At 48.5% G+C, this 23511-nt stretch overlaps 1 protein-coding gene across 1 annotated transcript in view; it reads left to right on the forward strand.

Annotated features, from left to right (window-relative positions):
- The window catches only part of NPAS3 (neuronal PAS domain protein 3), a 1680342-nt gene that overhangs the window by 1080597 nt on the left and 576234 nt on the right, over positions 1-23511 (forward strand). The window contains exon 4 of the mRNA XM_085627416.1: positions 13008-13097. Within this exon, the coding sequence (XP_085483542.1) occupies positions 13008-13097 (90 nt within the window). The remainder of the gene's footprint in view (positions 1-13007; positions 13098-23511) is intronic.

The following is a 23511-nucleotide window of genomic DNA, read 5'->3' on the forward strand; positions in this document are numbered from 1 at the left end:
CTCTTCGCCTACCGCGAAGTTCCCCAGAAGTCCCTCGGTTTTAGCCCTTTCGAACTCCTGTACGGGCACCCTGTGCGAGGGCCCCTCAGCCTAGTAAAAGAAGGTTGGGAGATGGCCCCCCTAAAGACCCCTCCAGACGTCTTCAAATACCTCCTGGCCCTACGCAATCAGACCCGGCGCTTCAGAGAGATGGCCAAGGCGAACCTTGAGGCCAGCCAGGAGGACATGAAGAAGTGGTATGATCACAATGCCTCCTCCGTTGAGTTCGAGCCTGGACAACAGGTATGGGTGATGTCCCCCACCGAACCATGTGCCTTGCAAGATAAGTGGACGGGGCCCTTCAAAGTGGTCGAGCGCAAAAGCCCCGTCACTTACCTCATCGACCTGGGGACCTCCCGGAACCCCCTTCGGGTCCTCCACACCAACCGACTCAAACCACACTTTGTGCGCTCAGAACTCAGCCTCCTGATGGCTACGGACAGTGGGGCAGAGGAAGACTCCGAGCCCCTCCCGGATCTTCTGAAGACTCAGGAGAATGACGGCTCCGTGGACGGGGTCCGGCTCTCTGACGCCCTCACTTCGGAGCAACGCCAGGGCTGCCGGAACCTCCTGCTGCAGTTCGCTACCCTGTTCTCCCTCACCCCCGGGGTCACCCCTTGGTGTTTGCACGACGTGGACACCGGGGACAGTCCCCCTGTCCGACACCGGGCCTACCGCGTACCAGATCGTGTACGGGCCTGCATACAGGAGGAGGTGACCAAGATGCTCACAATCGGGGTCATCGAGCCCTCGGACAGTCCCTGGGCCAGTCCGGTTGTATTGGTCCCCAAAGCCGCTGCCCCCGGCACCGCACCTGAACTGAGATTCTGCGTCGACTACCGGGGCTTGAACGCTGTCACCCGGACCGACGCTCATCCGATCCCCCGAGCAGACGAGCTGATCGACCGGCTGGGGGCCGCCCGCTACCTCAGTATCTTCGACCTAACAGCGGGCTACTGGCAGATCGGCCTCACACCCAGGGCTCAGGAACGGTCAGCCTTCTCTACCCCCGATGGCCACTACCAATTCAAGGTCATGCCCTTCGGCATGAAGAATGCCCCCGCCACGTTTCAACGCCTCGTGAACCAGGTCTTGGCGGGGCTCGAAGAGTTCAGCGCTGCCTACCTGGACGATATCGCTGTATACAGCCACCACTGGCCCGACCACCTCCGTCACCTCCAAGAGGTCCTACAGGCCCTCCAGCGGGCCGGCCTCACAATTAAGGCCGGCAAGTGCCAAATTGGCCAAGGGTCTGTGACCTACCTTGGGCACCAAGTGGGAAGCGGGCTGGTGGCCCGCTACAACTTAAGATTGCTGCCATCCAGTCCTGGCAGCCCCCCGTCACCCAGACCGAGGTCCGAGCCTTCTTGGGGCTCACCGGCTACTACCGGCGGTTCGTGAGGGACTACGGCAGCATCGTGGGGCCCCTCACGGGTCTCACGTCCAAGAACCAGCCGAAGCGGATTAACTGGACCTCCGATTGTCAAGCGGCCTTCGAGACGCTGAAGGCCGCTCTATGCACCGCCCCTGTGCTCCAGGCCCCCGATTACAGTCGGGAATTCATGGTACAGACCGACGCCTCCGACCACGGCATCGGAGCCGTCCTTTCTCAGTTGAACCCCGAAGGTCATGACCAGCCGGTGGCCTTCATCAGTCGACGTCTCCTGGCCCGAGAACAGCGCTGGAGCACCATCGAGAGGGAGGCCTTCGCAGTGTGTGGGCCCTCAAAAAGCTCCGGCCCTATCTCTTCGGTACCCACTTCCGGGTACAAACCGACCATCGACCCCTGCAGTGGCTGATGCAGATGCGGGGGGAGAACCCAAAACTCTTGCGCTGGTCCATTTCCCTGCAGGGAATGGACTTCACTGTGGAGCACCGACTAGGCCAAGACCACGCCAACGCGGATGGCCTGTCCCGCTTCTTCCGCCTCGACGAAGAGAGTCCCCAAGGAGATGGGTGACTCTCCCCGCCTTCAGCTGGGGGGGACGCATGTTGGACAGGCCACACGAAGGGCTTGCTCCCTCCCCGCACGACAGGGCCCGAGCTCCGGCCCACCAGGCATAACCCACGAAAAGCACCCGTACCCCGTCTCCCGACGGATCTTCTGCCCTCGGACCTCTACTCATCACGGGGCCCAGCCCCACCGGCTCCCCCGGCCGGTTCAAGCCGCCATCTTGGGCCCTGCACCACGAGGCCGCGTGGCCTCGCCCCGACCCTAAACCCCGGGCCTGACCGGCCCCGACATCCCGGCACCACCATCCACCCAGGAGGTGAGCGGACCACTTGGCAGGTCAATGGGAGGACGAAGTGTCAAGAGCTCTTCCCCCGCCAGGTGCCGATCGCCTCCAGCTCCCCCAGGCGCTGGCTCCACCCCCTGCTGGGTGTCTGGACACCTTCATCCCGGGCCCTCCGACCTCCAAGTGCGAGGGTCCGGACATCAAAGAGCGCCTGCCCTATAACTGGGGCAACTCCGGAGCAGGAAGGCAGTTGTATCCTGGAGTCGAGAGACACCGAGAGAACTCAGCCTTGACGGACTACTGGCGCTGCCGTAGCCCGCTCCTGTGAACCATCGTCCTGCCTGCTGGCGCTGCCGCGGCCTTCTACAACATCCATCCTCGTCGGGACCTGCTGGCGCTGCCGCGGCCCGTTGTAACGACCATCCTCACCGGGACCTGCTGGCGCTGCCGCGGACCATATATCGACCATCTTTCCGGGACCTGCTGGCGCTGCCGCGGCCCGTTGTAACGACCATCCTCACCGGGACCTGCTGGCGCTGCCGCGGACCATACATCGACCATCTTCCCGGGACCTGCTGGCGCTGCCGCGGCCCGCACCAACTAAGCTCGAGGATTGTGAGCTAATCATCATCTCATCCAAACTACCTGACTGGTAGACAGACTGTCCCGCTACCCCTTACCCTGCTTTGAGAGACTTGAATCGAGGGGACCCCTGAGTCCAGACCTCTTTGTAACATTCAACCGTACCTTAAGAAGTGCTTATAAAGAACACTGAACCTTATCCGTGTGTGGTATCTGTCTGTGGGGGGGAAGTTACTTGTCTGTACGATCGCTGGAGACGGCTCTCCCCGGAGACCTCTCCTCCTGACCCCGGCCGACCCTCCCGGTCCGTCTATCCTTTCTAACACTCAGTATTTATGAGATAACGAGACAGGCAGTGTAGGTGGTGGAACCAAAGAGGTATGAGGTGGAATCAAGACTAGGCAGCCTTGGTATTCAAGACAAGGAGTGTAGGGTGGTGGAAGGAAGAGGCAAAAGGTGGAATTAAGACTCTGCAGCCTTGGTGTTTATGACATAAAGAGACAGGGAGTGTAGAGCAGAGAAAAAGAGGTATGTGGTGGAATAAAGACAAGGCAGGCTCAGAATTAGTGAGATGAAGAGACACAAAGTGTACGGCTGTGTAACCAAGAGGTATGTGGTGGAATGGAGACAAGGCAGGCTCAGAATTTATGGGATAGAGAGAAAGGAAGTGTAGGGTGGTGGAAAAAAGAGTTATATGGTGGAATAAAGACAAGGCAGGCTCAGAAATAGTGAGATAAAGAGACAGGGAAGTGTAGGGCTGTGAAACAAAGAGGTACTGGGTGGAATTGAGACAAGGCAGGCTCAGAATTCATGACATAAATAGAAAAGAAGTGTAGGTGGAGGAACAAAGAGGTATGAGGTGGAATCAAGACCAGGCAGCCTTGGTATTCAAGACAATGAGTTTAGGGTGGTGGAAAGAAGAGGCAAAAGGTGGAATTAAGATTCTGCAGCCTTGGTGTTCATGAGATAAAGAGGCAGGAAGTGTAGAGCAGTGAAGAAAGAGGTATAGGGTGGGATAAAGACAAGACAGGCTCAGAATTAGTGAGATAAAGAGGCAGAGAGTGTAGAGCAGTGGAATGAAGAGGTATAGGGTGGAATAAAGACAAGACAGGCTCAGAATTAGTGAGATAAAGAGGCAGAGAGTGTAGAGCAGTGGAATGAAGAGGTATAGGGTGGAATAAAGACAAGACAGGCTCAGAATTAGTGAGATAAAGAGGCAGAGAGTGTAGAGCAGTGGAACAAATAGGTATGAGGTGGAGTCCAGACCAGGCAGCCTTGGTATTCATGAGACTAGGAGTGCAGGGCGGTGGGAGGAAGAGGTAAGGGTGTCATTAAGAGTAGACAGCCTTGTGTTTGGACTGCTGCTCCCTGGAAGCCCTTTTGGCATTACACTTTTTATTCATGGATTGTTTTATTTTTTTTATTTTACAAACTAAGCGCGGCATGCAGATGAGAGGGGTGGGCTGCGGGGGCTTAGGTGCGTTATGGCAGCGGGCAGCACCCCCTCCTACAAGGGCACGGTTGAAGAGCAGCCTTGAGTGTAGGTGCAAGCCACCCACCTGGCCCCTCCTGGCAGCCATTCCTGGGGTGTACCTACATGTGGTCTGGATGGAGGGCCCTTTTGGGGGGAGGGGGTCTACAGCTTTTTCGGGTGTGCTTTCACTCTCTGATGATCTGGATATATAAGGCACACCTTTATCGAGTGTGCTTTCACTCTCTGATGATCCGGATATATAAGGCACACCTTTATCGAGTGTGCTTTCACTCTCTGATGATCCGGATATATAAGGCGCACCTTTATCGGGTGTGCTTTCACTCTCTGATGATCCGGATATATAAGGTGCACCTTTATCGGGCGTGATCATTATTTTATTAAAAAAAATATTGACATGGATTTCCAATGATTATTTAATAATCATTTAGACTATTAATAGATTTTCACACACTTTAGCCCTTTTCACATTATTCTCAAATCTGTCCTCTGAACATTCCACCATCTCTTTATTCCCTCATCAGGAGCGAACCTTTCAGCACCTGTGAAAAAATGAAATAAAACAAAACGTGTTTATGACCAAGCAAGCATCTTTCTCAATTATATTCTAATACATTATAAAAATCTTTGCGGACCCATTGGGGAATCGCAATTAATTTAAATAATAGTTGATATATGTCCAAATCGACTGCAAATGCCACTCCCCAGTTCCTGACCAGTATCCGAGCATGCGCTGAGCAAATGGCGTCTCGCGGGCTTCGAGGCGTTGTAGGCCTGGGTGGTAAATTTCGTTCCGCTCGCGGAATTTGCGATATTTGACATTTTCGTGTTCCACGGAGAGCGTGAAAATGTCAAAACGTTCGCAATCTGCCGCGAAACGGAAGTATTTTTCTTGTTTGCGTTTTAAAAATGCGTTCTCACGCGTGCGGTCGTGACTTACCGGGTCCCTGCATTCGCCGATGAGTTTTTCTATCCGTTCGCGTGCGCCACGAGATGTTGGACTGTTGGTAGCCGGTCGCGTAATCCCGCGAGAGTTTGAAATCGTGAACACGTCATTGCGATCGTGAACACGCCATTCGACCCGGAACAGGAAATAAGCATTGCGAGCAAGATGGCCGCGCCCTTTAGCGACCGCATGGGCAAATTGGAGATATATTTCCCCGCGAGCACGCAAAAACACATCACGAATGGGCGGGAAAAGCAATCTCCGCATCTTTGTGAAAGTTCCGCGTGCTCGCGGAGATTTTGCGCAATTTCCCGATAATTTGCGCAAATTTCGCCCACCACTTAGTTGTAGCATCATCTCTCTGTAATGATACAAACATCTTTCTTGTGCTTCAATTTCATAAGGTAAAGTGACCTATCAAGACAGAGAAGAGGCAATATACAGGTGGGGTGTAATGCCACGGCCCTCCCACAGCTCTCATTTGTACACTGTTATTACAGGTGTATATGTGATGTCACAGGCACAACCCCTGCCCCCAGCTCTCATTCTTGCAGTGTCATTACAGATGTGTCTGTGATACCACAGTCCCTGCCACCGGCTCTCATTTCTACACTGTTATTACAGGTGTGTCTGTAATCTCAGAGTCCCTGCCACCAGCTCTCTTTATTACATTGTTTTTACAGGTGTGTTTGTAATATCACAGTCCCTGCCCCACCTCTCATGTCTACACTGTTATTACAGGTATGTCTGTAATATCACAGTCCCTGCCCCACCTCTCATGTCTACACTGTTATTACAGGTATGTCTGTAAAAGCACGGTTCCTGCCCCACCTCTCATGTCTACACTGTTATTACAGGTGTGTCTGTAATGTCACAGTCCCTGCCTCAGTTCTCATGTCTACACTGTTATTACAGGTGTGTCTGTAATATCACAGTCTTGCCCCCCAGCTCTCATTTGTACAATGTTATTACAGGTGTGTCTGTAATACCACGTCCCTGCCCCCGGCTCTCATTCTTGCAGTGTCATTACAGGTGTGTCTGTGATACCACAGTCCCTGCCCCCAGCTCTCATTCTTGCAGTGTCATTACAGGTGTGTCTGTAATACCACGTCCCTGCCCCCGGCTCTGATTCTTGCAGTGTCATTACAGGTGTGTCTGTAATACCACGTCCCTGCCCCCAGCTCTCATTCTTGCAGTGTCATTACAGGTGTGTCTGTAATACCACGTCCCTGCCCCCGGCTCTGATTCTTGCAGTGTCATTACAGGTGTGTCTGTAATACCACGTCCCTGCCCCCAGCTCTCATTCTTGCAGTGTCATTACAGGTGTGTCTGTAATACCACGTCTCTGCCCCCGGCTCTGATTCTTGCAGTGTCATTACAGGTGTGTCTGTGATACCACAGTCCCTGCCCCCGGCTCTCATCCTTGCAGTGTCATTACAGGTGTGTCTGTAATCTCACAGTCCCTGCCACCAGCTCTCATTCTTGCAGTGTCATTACAGGTGTGTCTGTGATACCACAGTCCCTGCCCCCAGCTCTCATTCTTGCAGTGTCATTACAGGTGTGTCTGTGAAACCACAGTCCCTGCCCCCAGCTCTCATTCTTGCAGTGTCATTACAGGTGTGTCTGTGATACCACAGTCCCTGCCCCCAGCTCTCATTCTTGCAGTGTCATTACAGGTGTGTCTGTAATCTCACAGTCCCTGCCCCCGGCTCTGATTCTTGCAGTGTCATTACAGGTGTGTCTGTAATAACACGTCCCTGCCCCTGGCTCTCATTCTTACAGTGTCATTACAGGTGTGTCTGTGGTACCACAGTCCCTGCCCCCGGCTCTCATTCTTGCAGTGTCATTACAGGTGTGTCTGTGATACCACAGTCCCTGCCCCTTCCTCTCATTCTTGCAGTGTCATTACAGGTGTGTCTGTGATACCACAGTCCCTGCCCCCGGCTCTCATTCTTGCAGTGTCATTACAGGTGTGTCTGTAATACCACGTCCCTGCCCCCGGCTCTCATTCTTGCAGTGTCATTACAGGTGTGTCTGTAATCTCACAGTCCCTGCCACCAGCTCTCATTCTTACAGTGTCATTACAGGTGTGTCTGTGATACCACAGTCCCGGCCACCAGCTCTCATTCTTGCAGTGTCATTACAGGTGTGTCTGTGATACCACAGTCCCTGCCCCTGGCTCTCATTCTTGCAGTGTCATTACAGGTGTGTCTGTGATACCACAGTCCCTGCCCCCGGCTCTGATTCTTGCAGTGTCATTACAGGTGTGTCTGTAATCTCACAGTCCCTGCCACCAGCTCTCATTCTTGCAGTGTCATTACAGGTGTGTCTGTGATACCACAGTCCCTGCCCCCAGCTCTCATTCTTAAAGTGTCATTACAGGTGTGTCTGTAATCTCACAGTCCCTGCCCCCAGCTCTCATTCTTAAAGTGTCATTACAGGTGTGTCTGTAATCTCACAGTCCCTGCCCCCAGCTCTCATTCTTGCAGTGTCATTACAGGTGTGTCTGTGATACCACAGTCCCGGCCACCAGCTCTCATTCTTGCAGTGTCATTACAGGTGTGTCTGTGATACCACAGTCCCTGCCTCCAGCTCTCTTTCTTGCAGTGTCATTACAGGTGTGTCTGTGGTACCACAGTCCCTGCCCCCGGCTCTCATTCTTGCAGTGTCATTACAGGTGTGTCTGTGATACCACAGTCCCTGCCCCCGGCTCTCATTCTTGCAGTGTCATTACAGGTGTGTCTGTAATACCACGTCCCTGCCCCCAGCTCTCATTCTTGCAGTGTCATTACAGGTGTGTCTGTAATACCACAGTCCCTGCCCCCGGCTCTCATTCTTGCAGTGTCATTACAGGTGTGTCTGTAATACCACGTCCCTGCCCCCGGCTCTGATTCTTGCAGTGTCATTACAGGTGTGTCTGTGATACCACAATCCCTGCCCCCGGCTCTCATTCTTGCAGTGTCATTACAGGTGTGTCTGTGATACCACAGTCCCTGCCCCCAGCTCTCATTCTTAAAGTGTCATTACAGGTGTGTCTGTAATCTCACAGTCCCTGCCCCCAGCTCTCATTCTTAAAGTGTCATTACAGGTGTGTCTGTAATCTCACAGTCCCTGCCCCCAGCTCTCATTCTTGCAGTGTCATTACAGGTGTGTCTGTAATCTCACAGTCCCTGCCCCCGGCTCTGATTCTTGCAGTGTCATTACAGGTGTGTCTGTGATACCACAGTCCCTGCCCCCGGCTCTGATTCTTGCAGTGTCATTACAGGTGTGTCTGTGATACCACAGTCCCTGCCCCCGGCTCTGATTCTTGCAGCGTAATTACAGGTGTGTCTGTGATACCACAGTCCCTGCCCCCGGCTCTCATTCTTGCAGTGTCATTACAGGTGTGTCTGTGATACCACGTCCCTGCCCCCAGCTCTCTTTCTTGCAGTGTCATTACAGGTGTGTCTGTAATCTCACAGTCCCTGCCACCAGCTCTCATTCTTACAGTGTCATTACAGGTGTGTCTGTGATACCACAGTCCCGGCCACCAGCTCTCATTCTTGCAGTGTCATTACAGGTGTGTCTGTGATACCACAGTCCCTGCCCCTGGCTCTCATTCTTGCAGTGTCATTACAGGTGTGTCTGTGATACCACAGTCCCTGCCCCCGGCTCTGATTCTTGCAGTGTCATTACAGGTGTGTCTGTGATACCACGTCCCTGCCCCCGGCTCTGATTCTTGCAGTGTCATTACAGGTGTGTCTGTGATACCACAGTCCCTGCCCCTGGCTCTCATTCTTGCAGTGTCATTACAGGTGTGTCTGTGATACCACAGTCCCTGCCCCCGGCTCTCATTCTTGCAGTGTCATTACAGGTGTGTCTGTGATACCACAGTCCCTGCCCCCTGCTCTCATTCTTGCAGTGTCATTACAGGTGTGTCTGTAATACCACGTCCCTGCCCCCGGCTCTCATTCTTGCAGTGTCATTACAGGTGTGTCTGTAATCTCACAGTCCCTGCCCCCGGCTCTGATTCTTGCAGTGTCATTACAGGTGTGTCTGTAATACCACGTCCCTGCCCCCAGCTCTCATTCTTGCAGTGTCATTACAGGTGTGTCTGTAATACCACAGTCCCTGCCCCCGGCTCTCATTCTTGCAGTGTCATTACAGGTGTGTCTGTAATACCACAGTCCCTGCCCCCGGCTCTCATTCTTGCAGTGTCATTACAGGTGTGTCTGTGATACCACAGTCCCTGCCCCCGGCTCTCATTCTTGCACTGCCTTAATGGGGAAGGTACCACCCCATTCCTTGCTCTGAGGTCTTATTCCCATATTTGATGTCACATTCCCCGGTGTAATCTGCGGTTCCCCAGTGTAATGTCCTTGTAATTCCCTAGTGTCTTCTGCTCTGATTGAAGTCTGGTTTATAATGTCACATTTTGTTGTTTAATGTCACATTCCTTGATGTAAAGTCACAATCCCTGATGTTATGTCACATTCCAGGATGTAAAGTCACAATCCCTGATGTTATGTCACATTCCAGGATGTAAAGCCACAATCCCTGATGTTATGTCACATTCCAGGATGTAAAGTCACAATCCCTGATGTTATGTCACATTCCAGGATGTAAAGCCACTATCCCTGATGTTATGTCACATTCCAGGATGTAAAGTCACAATCCCTGATGTTATGTCACATTCCCTGATGTAAAGCCACAATCCCTGATTTTATGTCACATTCCAGGATGTAAAGTCACAATTCCTGATGTTATGTCACATTCCAGGATGTAAAGTCACAATCCCTGATGTTATGTCACATTCCAGGATGTAAAGTCACAATCCCTGATGTTATGTCACATTCCAGGATGTAAAGCCACATTCCCTGATGTAAAGCCAAATTCCCTGGTGTTATGTCACATTCCCTGATGTAAAGCCACAATCCCTGATGTTATGTCACATTCCAGGATGTAAAGTCACAATTCCTGATGTTATGTCACATTCCAGGATGTAAAGTCACAATCCCTGATGTTATGTCACATTCCAGGATGTAAAGTCACAATCCCTGATGTTATGTCACATTCCCTGATGTAAAGCCACATTCCCTGATGTTATGTCACATTCCCTGATGTAAAGTGACATTCCCTTGTGTCTTCTACTCTGATTGAGGTCTGGTTTGCAATGTCACATTTTGTTGTTTAATGTCACATTCCAGGATGTAAAGTCACATTCCCTGATGTTATGTCACATTCCCTGATGTAAAGCCACATTCCCTGATGTAAAGCCAAATTCCCTGGTGTTATGTCACATTCCCTGATGTAAAGTCACAATCCCTGATGTTATGTCACATTCCAGGATGTAAAGCCACATTCCCTGATGTAAAGCCAAATTCCCTGGTGTTATGTCACATTCCCTGATGTAAAGCCACAATCCCTGATGTTATGTCACATTCCAGGATGTAAAGTCACAATTCCTGATGTTATGTCACATTCCAGGATGTAAAGTCACAATTCCTGATGTTATGTCACATTCCAGGATGTAAAGTGACAATCCCTGATGTTATGTCACATTCCCTGATGTAAAGCCACATTCCCTGATGTTATGTCACATTCCCTGATGTAAAGCCACATTCCCTGATGTTATGTCACATTCCCTGATGTAAAGCCATATTCCCTGATGTTATGTCACATTCCCTGATGTAAAGTGACATTCCCTTGTGTATTCTACTCTGATTGAGGTCTGGTTTACAATGTCACATTTTGTTGTTTAATGTCACATTCCAGGATGTAAAGTCACATTCCCTGATGTTATGTCACATTCCCTGATGTAAAGCCACATTCCCTGATGTTATGTCACATTCCAGGATGTAAAGTCACAATCCCTGATGTTATGTCACATTCCCTGATGTAAAGTCACATTCCCTGATGTTATGTCACATTCCCTGATGTAAAGTCACATTCCCTGATGTAAAGTCACATTCCCTGATGTTATGTCACATTCCCTGATGTAAAGTCACATTCCCTGATGTAAAGTCACATTCCCTGATGTTATGTCACATTCCCTGATGTAAAGTCACATTCCCTGATGTAAAGTCACATTCCCTGATGTTATGTCACATTCCCTGATGTAAAGTCACATTCCCTGATGTAAAGTCACATTCCCTGATGTAAAGTCACATTCCCCGATGTAAAGCCACATTGCCTGATGTAAAGCCAAATTCCCTGGTGTTATGTCACATTCCCTGATGTAAAGTCACAATCCCTGATGTAAAGTGACATTCCCTTGTGTCTTCTGCTCTGATTGAAGTCTGGTTTATAATGTCACATTTTGTTGTTTAATGTCACATTCTCTGATGTAAAGTCACATTCCCTGATGTAAAGCCACAATCCCTGATGTAAAGTCATATTCCCTGAAGTAATGTCACATTCCAGGATGTAAAGCCACAATCCCTTGTGTCTTCTACTCTGACTAAATGATGGCTTATAATTGGGGTGGGAGTCACCCACGTAATTCCGTGTAGTGTAATCACATGGAATTACATACAATTTCTGTGACATTATGCAGAAGTATGCATGAAGAGTAATTCTGCATTTAGCGCTATTTTCTCACCCCAAAAATGAACCCTCACATCCAAAATGGACAAAGGATTCATTTTGCGCTAAGAAATTGCGCTAAACACAACAAAACACGAACAGCAGCGCGAGCAGCCGCTTCTGCTCGCTAAATGTGTACTTGGGTAGGATTTTCCCCCAACTCACTCCCGGCATTTAGCGATACTTTCCTAGCGCAACATGCAACCTTGCGCCAAAATGCAAGCATAGCGCGCAGCAGCGTGGGCAGCCCCTCGCGCTCGCTAGATGTGCTCTCGTGGTAGGATTTTTACTCCAACGTACTCTTAATTACGCGAGTGGGTGTAATCTTTTTAATACTTGGAATTCTGCATCAAAAAGTAGCACACAGTTACCAAAAGTACTCCAATTAATGCAGCGTAGTTAAAATTACTCCCAGCCTATCTATGTCACATTTTGTAGTTAAACATCCCCTGATGTAACGTCAGATTCCTTGGTTGAAGGTCACTGTCCATGATGTAATGTCACGTTCCCTGATGTGATGGCAAATTGTCTGATGTAATGTCACGTTCCCTGATGTAATGTCACATTCCCTGATGTAATGTCACATGCCATCATATGATGTGACCTTCTCTAGTGTAATGTAACTTTTCCTGGTGTCACGTCACATTTTCTGGTTTATTGTCACTGTCCTTGATATGACGTCACTTTCCCCAATTTCGCGTCACGTTCCCTTGTGTCTTCTGCTCTGACTAAAGTATGTTTTATAATGTCACATTCCTTGGTGTCACATCACATTCACTGGTTTATGCCCCGTTCCCTGACATGATGTCACTTCCTGTAATGTACCGTCACGTTGCCGTGTGTCTCCTGTTTTGGGTTATTGTTTATAATGTCACATTGCCTGGAGTAACATACCATTCCCTGGTGTCACGTCACTTCCCCGGTGTCACGTCACTTCCCCCGATATGATGTCACTTCCCCCAACGTACCATTATGTTGCCGTATGTCTCCTGCTTTTACTTGGTTATTGTTTATAATGTCACATTGCCTGAAGTATCATTCCATTCCCTGGTGTTACGTCACTTCCCCTGATATGATGTCACTTCCCCCAATGTACCGTCACGTTCCCGTGTGTCTCCACTCACCCTGGTCTTTCTTTTCCCCACAGTCCCTGGATGGATTTGTTTTTGCTCTCAATCAAGAAGGGAAGTTTTTGTACATCTCGGAGACGGTGTCTATCTACCTAGGTCTGTCCCAGGTAAGTCCTCCTCGAGGCGCGTGCGCAGTTGGCGGGCAGTCACTGGCAGCTCTCGGCTGACATTGGGTAGAGTTTCCCAGGAATCGATGGGTTGGGACAGCAGGGCTCAGAGTCACGTGTCGCTTGTTTATGTTTCTTCACACAGAGACGGCAGAGGGCGCTAGAGCTGGTGTATAGCGCTTCTCTTTCATCAGTCAGGAGGTCTGACGTAGGCTCACAGTGGAAAGTGCCACCCTGGGGGGGTTAGGCTATCCTGACTCCCGAAGCCATGGTGCTGTGGCCCCACCAAAGAAGATATAAGCCATGGAATCAGCTGTTGACCGTGTGTGAACGTCAGGACGGCCGCATGCGCCCCCCGGGCCGTACTTTGAGTATCACTGATGTATGCAGACTCGGGGTGGCCCTGAGCACACCCTGCTCAAGATCACACATAGGGCTGGTTACAAGCTTAGATGCTTTTTATTGCAAGTGAGAAATAGCCATAGTGTGAGATACGCTATTTATCGAGTGTGACAAACACCACCTTGTGAATTGTTGGCTACATGTAGGTTGTTGTGTTTAAAACACCAAAATCCACATGATACGGTAAATACTCTAGGCTTCTCCCACGTTAAATTTCAACAGCTTTGACCTGCCACATTTTAACAAAGGTTATTTAACACATCGGATAGCTCCGGATGCGCTGAGTACCTAACAACTCATAATTGTAACTCAGTGCTAAACAGAGGTTTACGCACAGGTGAGAATTAACTGCCCAACTCATAATAAGTAAGTCTGGGTGGTAAACTCTGCTCCATTCGCAGAATTTGCGGAGTTTTCCACACTCTACATTACGCAGACCGTGCGGAGTTATGAAAAATTCCGCTCAGTGGAGTGGAGTTTTTTTCCTGGCTCGCACTCGTCAGCATCAAGTTGGCGAGCGCAAGGTAGGAAAATCCACTTACCGGAGAGATTTTCCTCATTCGTGTTCATCAACGCCAAGTTGGCAAGCGTGAGTGAGGGAAATCAACCTCCCACCAAGATTTCACAATGCGGGCAGTCGGATTTCTCAATGCGGGCAGTCAGATTTCTCAATGCGGGCAGTCGGATTTCTCAATGCGGGTAGGCGCCCTATGCTCACGACCGCGCATGTTGAGAAAACTGCAGTTCAAATAGAAAATCGAATTGAGTGGCAAAAACGAAGCAGCGCCCGCTTGTGCCTGCTTGCACTGTGCATGGTGCGGTTCCCTATAATTTCACAGCGTGGACAAACACCCGACGCTGAAAATTATCGCGAACTGCATTTTTCTAATGCACTCCGCCGCTTGCGGAGCTCCACGTAGCGCGGAAGAGGGTTTTTTTTGCACTTCGTGGAATTCCGCATAACGGCAATCTGCGAATTCCGCCCGGGCTCACCAATAAGGCCCAGGGTGTCAATGGCAGCGCTGGGAACAGGCAGAGTTGTAGTATTGCTGGGAGAAGGGGACAGAGGAACCAACATGGGACAGAAGGAGGGAAGTTTGAATCCGTTCATTACTGACCAGTAAGATTTACTCCCGAGTTAGTAAACATTAGAGAGTGTAGGGTCAGCCAACACCTCGTGCTACCTCTGTGCAGGTGAGGAGGGTTCATTAATGGGATTGACCTGGGGTTAGAAGCAGCGAGTCCCCTCAGCTCATCTTCTGTGGGTTCATTTAAAAGTTAAAAGGAAGGTGGGTGCTGACGTCAGTGTCTATCTGAAGACTGCACATGAGCGTGGCGAACTACGTCACAAAAGCCCCATCACACTGATGGTCATTAACACCCCTCGAAAGGAAGGGTCATGGTGACATGAGCAATGACGTCACCTCGTCGTTCTTTGTGGCATCTGAGAACGTTTCCCATTGAATCCAAGTTTTTAAAGAAGGAAATGTAAGGTGAATGTTAGGAAGTTTTCTTTTCTACCTTTCCTGTTAAAGTTTGCAACGGTTGTACGTTTTTTGCTTTGCCGCCGTTGAGTGCACGCGGTGACTTTTGTGACAATTGTGTGTAGCACCTTAACACTAAAACAAATCGTTCTGTAAAAGATGAACCTCCAGAAAACGGATAACATTCTGTATTAAAAAAGAAAATCACAAAAGCAGCCTTGAAAAAGTCGGCAAACATTTCCCCATGAGTGATTCTGTTAAAAATTAGACAAAAAAATCCTGCAAGGCGCAGAGAAACGTTGCAAAGATAACCCGAAACAAGCATTTGCAATGCAATAGGTCTCGCATTTACGATAGTTTCCTAAATGCGACACCTATTGCATTACAAATGCTAGTCACGCCCCTTCTTTAGACGAGCCGTGTCTAAAGAAAGGGGCATGGTCGCCATTAAAGTAAAAGGGCGGTATAGGGCGCTTTTACAGAAAAAAGCATTTATTTGTCAAGTTGACAAACAATTGCTTTATTTTGTAAAAGCGCTCAATTCCGCGCTTTTCCTTTAATGGCGGCCACGCCCCTTTTCTTAGACTCAGCCCGTTTAAGGAAAGGGGCGTGGCCGTCATTAAAGTGTAAGTGCGGTATGGGGCTTTTAAAAAAAGTAAATGAATAGTTTTAAAAAAATCATGGAGCCGCGTTTGGCGCAGCAAGTAAAGCAAAGGCACGGCCACCACTATCAGCGTGGCATGGAGTTATGTAAAAAAATATTATAAATATAATATAATAAAGCTGTTGCAAGGAAGCGTGCCCTGCCTACAACAGCGGGAATGCGAAGACCATTAAACGAAATAGTGCTCAGAGTCTGTAATTAAAGCCTACGGAGCAACAACACATGTGAAAGGGGGTGTCCTTACAAGTGAAGCCAAGGCGGTACTAAGGTGGGACTAACAAGCCTTTTTACGAATCAGAAGCCAGCATTTACGAAGGACAATGACACAAGCCAATGACAAATATGGGTGGAGAGTGGGCAGGGCTTCAACTGCATACTCCAAACAGCAGGGCTCGCAGAGCAGCGCATGCGCTGCCCAGGCTCGACCTAAAAATGTGCAGGTTTCAGAAAGGGACAACCTGGGAGCTTGGCAACCCCTTGCCCCACCTGCTGGATGTGGGCAGCAATGTTTCCATCTTTGCTGATGACACAGAGGCTAGAAAGTAAGGGGTGGGTGGAAATTGTGTGATTTACTTTCTGAAATGTTGGCAAAATGCTGCAAAACTATGGGCAGTTATGTGACATGCAAATCCTTCCATCGTCGCCATATTTTAGCGTGAAATGCATCCTCGTGTCAATTGTTCGTGCTAATAATAGTGCAAGAAACACAAGCGCCGCAAGTAGCAGCTGCTTGATTTCTGGCTCTTCTCACTGTTCCCAATGCTTGTGGTGAACTCCTGGTGCGAACTGCATGGAATGGTGCGAAGTGGCATAGTTTTGTGAATTTTGCATAAGAAGCATAATGTGAAATTCCGTAAATGATATGAATTATACCAGTGTAACTCTGCGAGCCCGATCTTACAAGGGGTGGAAGTCGGGTAGTGAACAAGGTGTGTTGAGGTCAGAATAACACACAGACTCTGCACAAACTCAACACAGTGACGCCTGTGTGTAGGTCCTGTGGCACCCACTGACAACACGCGCAACATGAGTGCACAATGGCATGCTGCACCTCTTAGAGTGGGGTGTGCACATTTTTCACTAGAATGGTTTTGGCTAATAGGGGTTAAAAAAAACTCTGGAAACTTCATTGACTCAGCAACGTTTACAAAAAACTGCTCAATGTGGCACTTAAAGGCAACAGATTGTCAGCACTTGTCTTGCACTAAGCACACTTGTGAACCCCAGGCCTTTTGTTCCATGTAATCTTTGAAAAACCTACAGCTGTTACTGAAAAATGAGGGTGAGGGTAAAGGTGCCACAAGGTCCATGTGCAGGGTCAACGGATGTCTTTAGGGCAGTATGGCCTCAGCTCAGGTCTGAAGGTGCATGAGTAAGACTCATATCTCCAAGGTTGGTGCAAGTGCCAGCCGGAAGTCGCGGGTGTCGCATCATAGGTTATGAGAAGGCGTTACTCTGAGATGCAACAAAGTGTGACGCGCCGTCCATCAGCACACCAGCACACAGCATGTATGAGGTGCACCCGAGATCCCCTGTGACACACCAGGTTCCAGAAAGAGAACGCACACTATGCACAGTGCAGTGGCATTTATGTCCATGGTTAGACAGTCCCAGAGGAGGAGTGGTGTGCCAAAGAAGTGTGCCTTTTTCAGTTGAACTACAGCCTTTGATGGCATTAACCAGCTTTGCGTAGGAAGCCTGGGTGCTCAGTGGGAACCCCCCCCACCACCACCGTGCAAAACTATCTCCTAGTCAGACAAGCACTGTGAACCTCATCTGCGGATGTTGGCGCAGGGCAGTACAGCAAGGCACTTTGCTGCACTGTCCTATGTGAAAGGGAAAGCCATATTTAAGCAATACAGTGCGCGCCTGTCCTTTCTGCCTATGCTAGCGCCGTTTGGCAGCCTAGCACCAAAGCATGAATCCTTGCATCACGGTGCAAGGTGTTACCATTGCAGGCAGGGTCCTTTTTGTGCAGGAAGAGGCACCTTCCTGCACAAAATCAATCTGGAGAGGCTTTGCCTCTTTCTGTGTGTACTGCAGAATGCAGCTCACGTGGAAAGAGGAGAAATAAAAATATTTCTCCTCATTACGCGTGCTCTAGGGAGGCGTAAGGTTTCGCGCATGTCCCAGGTTTTCGTGATTAAGTAAATCTGGGGCAGCATCAAAATCCATGGGTGCTGCATGGGAAAACCCAACTCAACGCCCATGGAAAGCCTCCTTGACGCAGCGTAAGGCAACGCAGCAGTTTGCACTGCCTTACTCCATCGCCTCATAGACATGATTAAGAGGCCTGTGCTGCCGGAGTGTCAAAAAACGTGATGCTGGGCGGAGCAAGCCTCACATACATAAGCCGCTGTATCTCTTAGAGAGCCTTGTCTAGTCCTAAAAAGCACAAATCTGAGGCGGAAGGGAACTTTAGAGAATGTGTGCTAAGCACTGTTCCCAATAAGGTGCGCGCGCACGCCCGCACACTGAAGTCACCACAAGAGCGCAGTGTCCCATTTTTAGCGCGCAATACCACACAAAGCACATTGAGACCGTTCGTGCCACCACTTTTAAAATGCGAGCGGCACGAAAAACGGTCGTTTCAAGCGGCTCCTGTACTTGCTGCAATTCTTTTCCTAATAGTGCGCGGCTGCGCGGCTGATTGTTGGCCTTTGAAAGAGTATTGAAGCGCCCGTGTCGGTGTCTGTACTCCACGTACCTTATTTTAGGTGCATATTTTAAGTCGGTGTATGCCCCTCTTTGTGTGACAGTGTGAGTCTTTATATGTGCATCATTTTGTGTGACTTGGTGTGTATGTCTGTGCAGTTCGTCCAGGTGTCCCGTGTGCTTGTATATGCGTGGGACCGCGTTTGTTTGTGAGTTTGTCTGGTTTGCTCTTTGTGAGCAGGTGTTGGTGCACCTGTGTGCACTTCTGTCTGCATGTCTCTGTATGTGTGTGAGTTGATATGTGTTTTTGTGCCTTTCTCTCGCCTCTCTCCCTCCCCCTCTCTTCAGACTAGCTGCAGCAACATTGTGGCGGTCAGAATGTGACAGTCGCTGCTTGTGGTGATACCGCAGTCAAGAGCCCAGACGCGCAGCCTTGTAACTGCAGCACAACCCTGTTTCATTATTATCTGCTCTTGCGACCTTTCATTTTGCAACAGAGAGCGCACAACTGACAGAAAGCTCGAAACTGCTTTCATTCGTCCCTAAAACTGCTGTCATTTTTTCCAAGTAACATTCGCTGCTGCTTCGTGGAAGTAACGCCGTCTCTTCGGGGCGATCAGATCTGAGCGCAGCGTTTGTGTAATATTACCCCAGTCACCGAGCCATGAGAGTAAAGGCTGAATATGTGTCCTAATTGTAGACCTTGCTGTGTCCATGGAGGGTGTGCTGTATTTTATTCTGGGATTTAACATTCCTTAGTAAAGTTTCCTATTTGATCAGTTCTGGTGTATATCCAGGGTAACACTTTGTCTGGGTCATTGTGGGGTGCTCAAAGCTTGAAGTGAGAAGAAGCCCATTTACTACCCATGGTTACCTTGTTCTGCCAAGTAGGTCTGTGTAAGGCTTGTATGCGGGATAGGGTGGGCGTCTATTCCTTATACGACAATAGAATGCGCGTGAGTTAGGTGGGCCTGAATTGTTTTGGAAAAGCCTGTGGCTTGCCTGGATTCATGTTAGTATGTAGGTAATTACATTCAGATTTTAGACTCAAGAATTATTATCAGCAACATAGGTAGTGGTTGAAGGCCGTCTATTAATGTGCAACGAAAAACTAGAAATGATAACCAGAGACAAAACACACAGAAACTATCCAGCCAGGTTCAATTAAATGACCTTCTTTGAAAGGGTGAGAACACAAAAAGAACATATCAAAGGGTACACGGTCTCAGAAATGTGCATAGATAACAAAACACATTATCATATGTCACAAAAGTAACAAATAAAAAAGAGAGAGACTCCCCCTGTTTCAACTGCCTCCGCAAGGTTCGCGCGGCTGCGTTGAAACCAGGAAGTAGAATTCTGAAAACCTAACATTTATCGGACGGTGAATCTTTTATGTCTAGGGAGTCTACTTTAAGGTAGTACTTTCGATGCTCAGGGCCTGCTTCTCAAACTTCACTATGTAGTACCACAAACATGCTACAAAATGTAAGGTTTGCCTCTACTTACATGTGTAGAGTTCTCCACCACAACTGTGGAGTCTCCGCACATGTAAGGGCAGATTTTAGTAGTAAATGTGGGAGGGACACAGGAGAGTGGGTGGGAAAATGGCTGGCTTACTACTAACGAGGATGGAATTAAGAAGAATTATTAGAGATGGTCAAGGCCAGGTTTAGAGAGGTATGGCACCCACCCACACAAAAGTACGCCAATTGCATAACTCTGGGGGGGAGGCACGTAACTTACACTTTTGCAGTAAGTTTGAACTCAGAGTTTATGAATATTGAATGTGCTAAACTTATTACAAAGTGTTAACTTACTACAAATGTAGTAAACATACCATTGTGAATCAGGCCATTAGAATTTTTAACATACCTTGAAAAACTCTCATGAAGAAGACAAAAAGCTTCTTGTTTTTAAGTCGAGCCAACCAGAGAGCACAAGGTGTTTGGTAGTCAAAGACACGTTGTGGGCTTACCAAAACTTACAGTGGCTTGCAGCCTACCCATTGCTTACCATTGGTTGGATTTACAGTCACTCTTATTGGCTTGGTTTCTATTGGATGTCTTTCCGTGTTTCCACCAACTCATCTTGTGTTTGTCCCTCCCATACAGCATAGGTTTTTTTTGCCATTTATTTGATTGGCTGGCCTCTATGCTTCCTCTGCTCACTTTTAGGAAACTACTATTATCTCTTTTTTTTAAATACTCCATGGGAGTGCATGTGTTTTCCAGCTGTCTTCTTTTTGTGCTTTCCTACCCACCTCTACATTGCTCCTTCTTTCCCATGTGCTTCTACCACGTTCCAAGCTGCTCTCTTTTGCCCATGTGTTTCACCTTTTGCCTCTGTCATCTCTCCCTCGTGTCACTTCTCCTCCTGCCTTTTTCATCCATGCTACACAGCTGCCGCGATCCTGTACAACATGGCTATCAACATTGGCAAAGTCAATATGTCTCATAGATGAGACCTATTGGCTTTACCAATTCTTTTTTATATTGTAATTTAAACTAGGCACAACAAGTCTGAAGCTTCTGCTACTGCCTGCTCCATTCTAGGTTCCTGTGTTTCTCTCTTTGTCCCAAGAAGATGTTTGCAGACATGGGGAACATCTGTTTTAACTCAAATCAGGCTGAGGTTTGTACTACAGGAGTGATCTAAAAGGCCCTCATGGCAAGAGCAGCAGAGTGCACATGAAGTATAAAAGCCGCTCATCCGACCTATCGGACCAGCCTAAGGGGTCTTAATTAATCTAGTTCTTATACAGTGTGTTCAGTGCAGAGTGACAGGGCACTTTCTAACTCTGTAAGAAGGCTCATAGTGCAAGTGAGATAAGGCGGTTGACATGATTCGATGTTAAACAGTATTACAGTGAAAGCGAGAGGGCCATTCAGCATTTCCGTGTGGTCCTGATTTGGGATGACCTCGATAATAATTCAATTTGCAATAACGTGATGTGCAATTTGCAGTTGCTAGGAGTTGTCAGGATTCAAATAAGGGGTGTAAAGTAAGTCTGAGGGAAAGCGCTGTGTGACCCCCCAGATACTGAGGTGGGTGTGGCCTGCCTCACAAGCATACGAAGGGCCTTCCATGTCTGCGGTTTCTTTCCAGAGAAGGACTGTTTGAGAGAAAGGTATCTCATGCGTGTACAATATTCAGCAGAGCCAGGCATTCTAGGGTTCCCTTACCCCCACATCTCCTAAGTTTCTGCATTGGATATGCAAGTTTGCTCAGTTGGACTGCAATGCAGGTGATACATGCATGCCATGCAGGTGATGCATGCATGCCATGCAGGAGATGCATGCATGCCATGCAGGTGATGCATGCATGCCATGCAGGTGATGCATGCATGCCATGCAGGAGATGCATGCATGCCATGCAGGTGATGCATGCATGCCATGCAGGTGATGCATGCATGCCATGCAGGTGATGCATGCATGCCATGCAGGTGATGCATGCATGCCATGCAGGTGATGCGTGCATGCCATGCAGGTGATGCGTGCATGCCATGCAGGTGATGCGTGCATTCCATGCAGGTGATGCGTGCATGCCATGCAGGTGATGCATGCATGCCATGCAGGTGATGCATGCATGCCATGCAGGTGATGCATGCATGCCATGCAGGTGATGCATGCATGCCATGCAGGTGATGCATGCAGTCTCGGATGCAGAGCAGTGTTGCAGATAAGCCAGCCTACGGATGAAAGTGCCAGTGTGATGTGATGCTTTTATGTATGTATGTATGCATGAATGTATGTATTGAGATCTAACCTGCTCCAGTGTGAAGAGCGTCTCAGATCTGGGAAGGTCAGTCAGTTGAACGTTTCCATACTCTATACATGACATCGCAAGTGCGTGGATGGCCAACTTAAGGTCTTGTTTGGGAAGAAAGGTCTGAGACTAAAGAGAAGGGCGTCTGTTTGGCCATCTAGGTGAAGTCATTTCTCCAGCTTACAGCTAAGGGACTTAGCTGAGGTGAACATTTTCAGTGAACGCCCTTAGAAAGTGTGTCCAGGCTGTGGGTCATTCCTAGCATTTGTTAGGAGAGAGCAAGAGAAATTTAAACTTAAATTTCATATTAAGCATCAAGTTTTGAATTTCCTTAAGGTGTGCCTGCCTACTGTGTGCAGTGTCGGAACTGAAAATGAAAGCTTGGCTCCGTTCAAATCCGAGATGGAGTCTGGGTCTAGTGTGTGCAGTGTCGGAACTGAAAATGAAAGCTTGGCTCCGTTAAAATCCGAGATGGAGTCTGGGTCTACTGTGGCCAATGCTGGAAAAACATCGTTTTACATCGTCCTTTTCAATACAAATCGATCATGTCAGTAAACAAAAAATATTTATAAGGAAAACATTTCTGATAAGGGCCAGATTCATCGGCAGTTTTCACTGCTGTTGTATCACATGAAGTATGAAACCAGTGCAAAGCATTGAATTGGGATTTACTTCCCAGTGCAAACCTCGTTTTGCACCAAAAATGTACACCACCTTCAAGTAGGCATTAAATTGGAGGAAGGGTTTTTTTCCCCAAAATGAATGTGTGCTGTACTGTACAGCACTCTTACAAGATTTGAGAAGATTTAAACAATGCCTGAGTGTAGTATTTTGTACTGGGAGGACACCCTTCCCGTGCACAAGCTATGGCAGACCTTATGAACACACCCCGGCCCTATGGTGCAAGGGTGTGTGCATGCAGCAAGCCATCATAAAGTGTGCCAGTACTAGAGGAGAAACTAGCAGGGTTATAGTGAGTACAGACGGCTCTGTCCTGCTCTCTCCCTTTCACCTTACTGCAGCTTAGCAACTTTGATTGCTGCGGTGAGTTGCACAGGTTTTTAGTAGATTTGCCGCAGAATGTGCTGGTTGGGTGTTTTGGCCAAGAACTCATACATACGTCACTTGATTTAAAATTGCAAGTTGCCAAGCTGTTTTATTTAAACTGCTTGTTTAAACTCTTTTTTAAAAACAGGCTATTACTTTATTTATTATTATTTTGACAAAAGCTGTTGTTAGAGAATGTTTGATGAGGATAGGATTGCTGTTCTAAGCCTTTCATCATCGGGATTAAGAGGAATGCAGTTCAGAAGTCTCATGTTTCCTTTAAATGCTACAACGGACTAAGAATGTGTATGAACCGAAAGGTGGAACTGAGTTTTTCAAAGAGGCCAAGTTAACCAATTAATAGAAGTCTTGGGCTCAAAGTTAAACTCATTAG

The sequence above is a fragment of the Triturus cristatus genome, chromosome 9, assembly GCF_964204655.1.
Source record: "Triturus cristatus chromosome 9, aTriCri1.1, whole genome shotgun sequence".
Classification (NCBI taxonomy): Eukaryota; Metazoa; Chordata; class Amphibia; order Caudata; family Salamandridae; genus Triturus; species Triturus cristatus.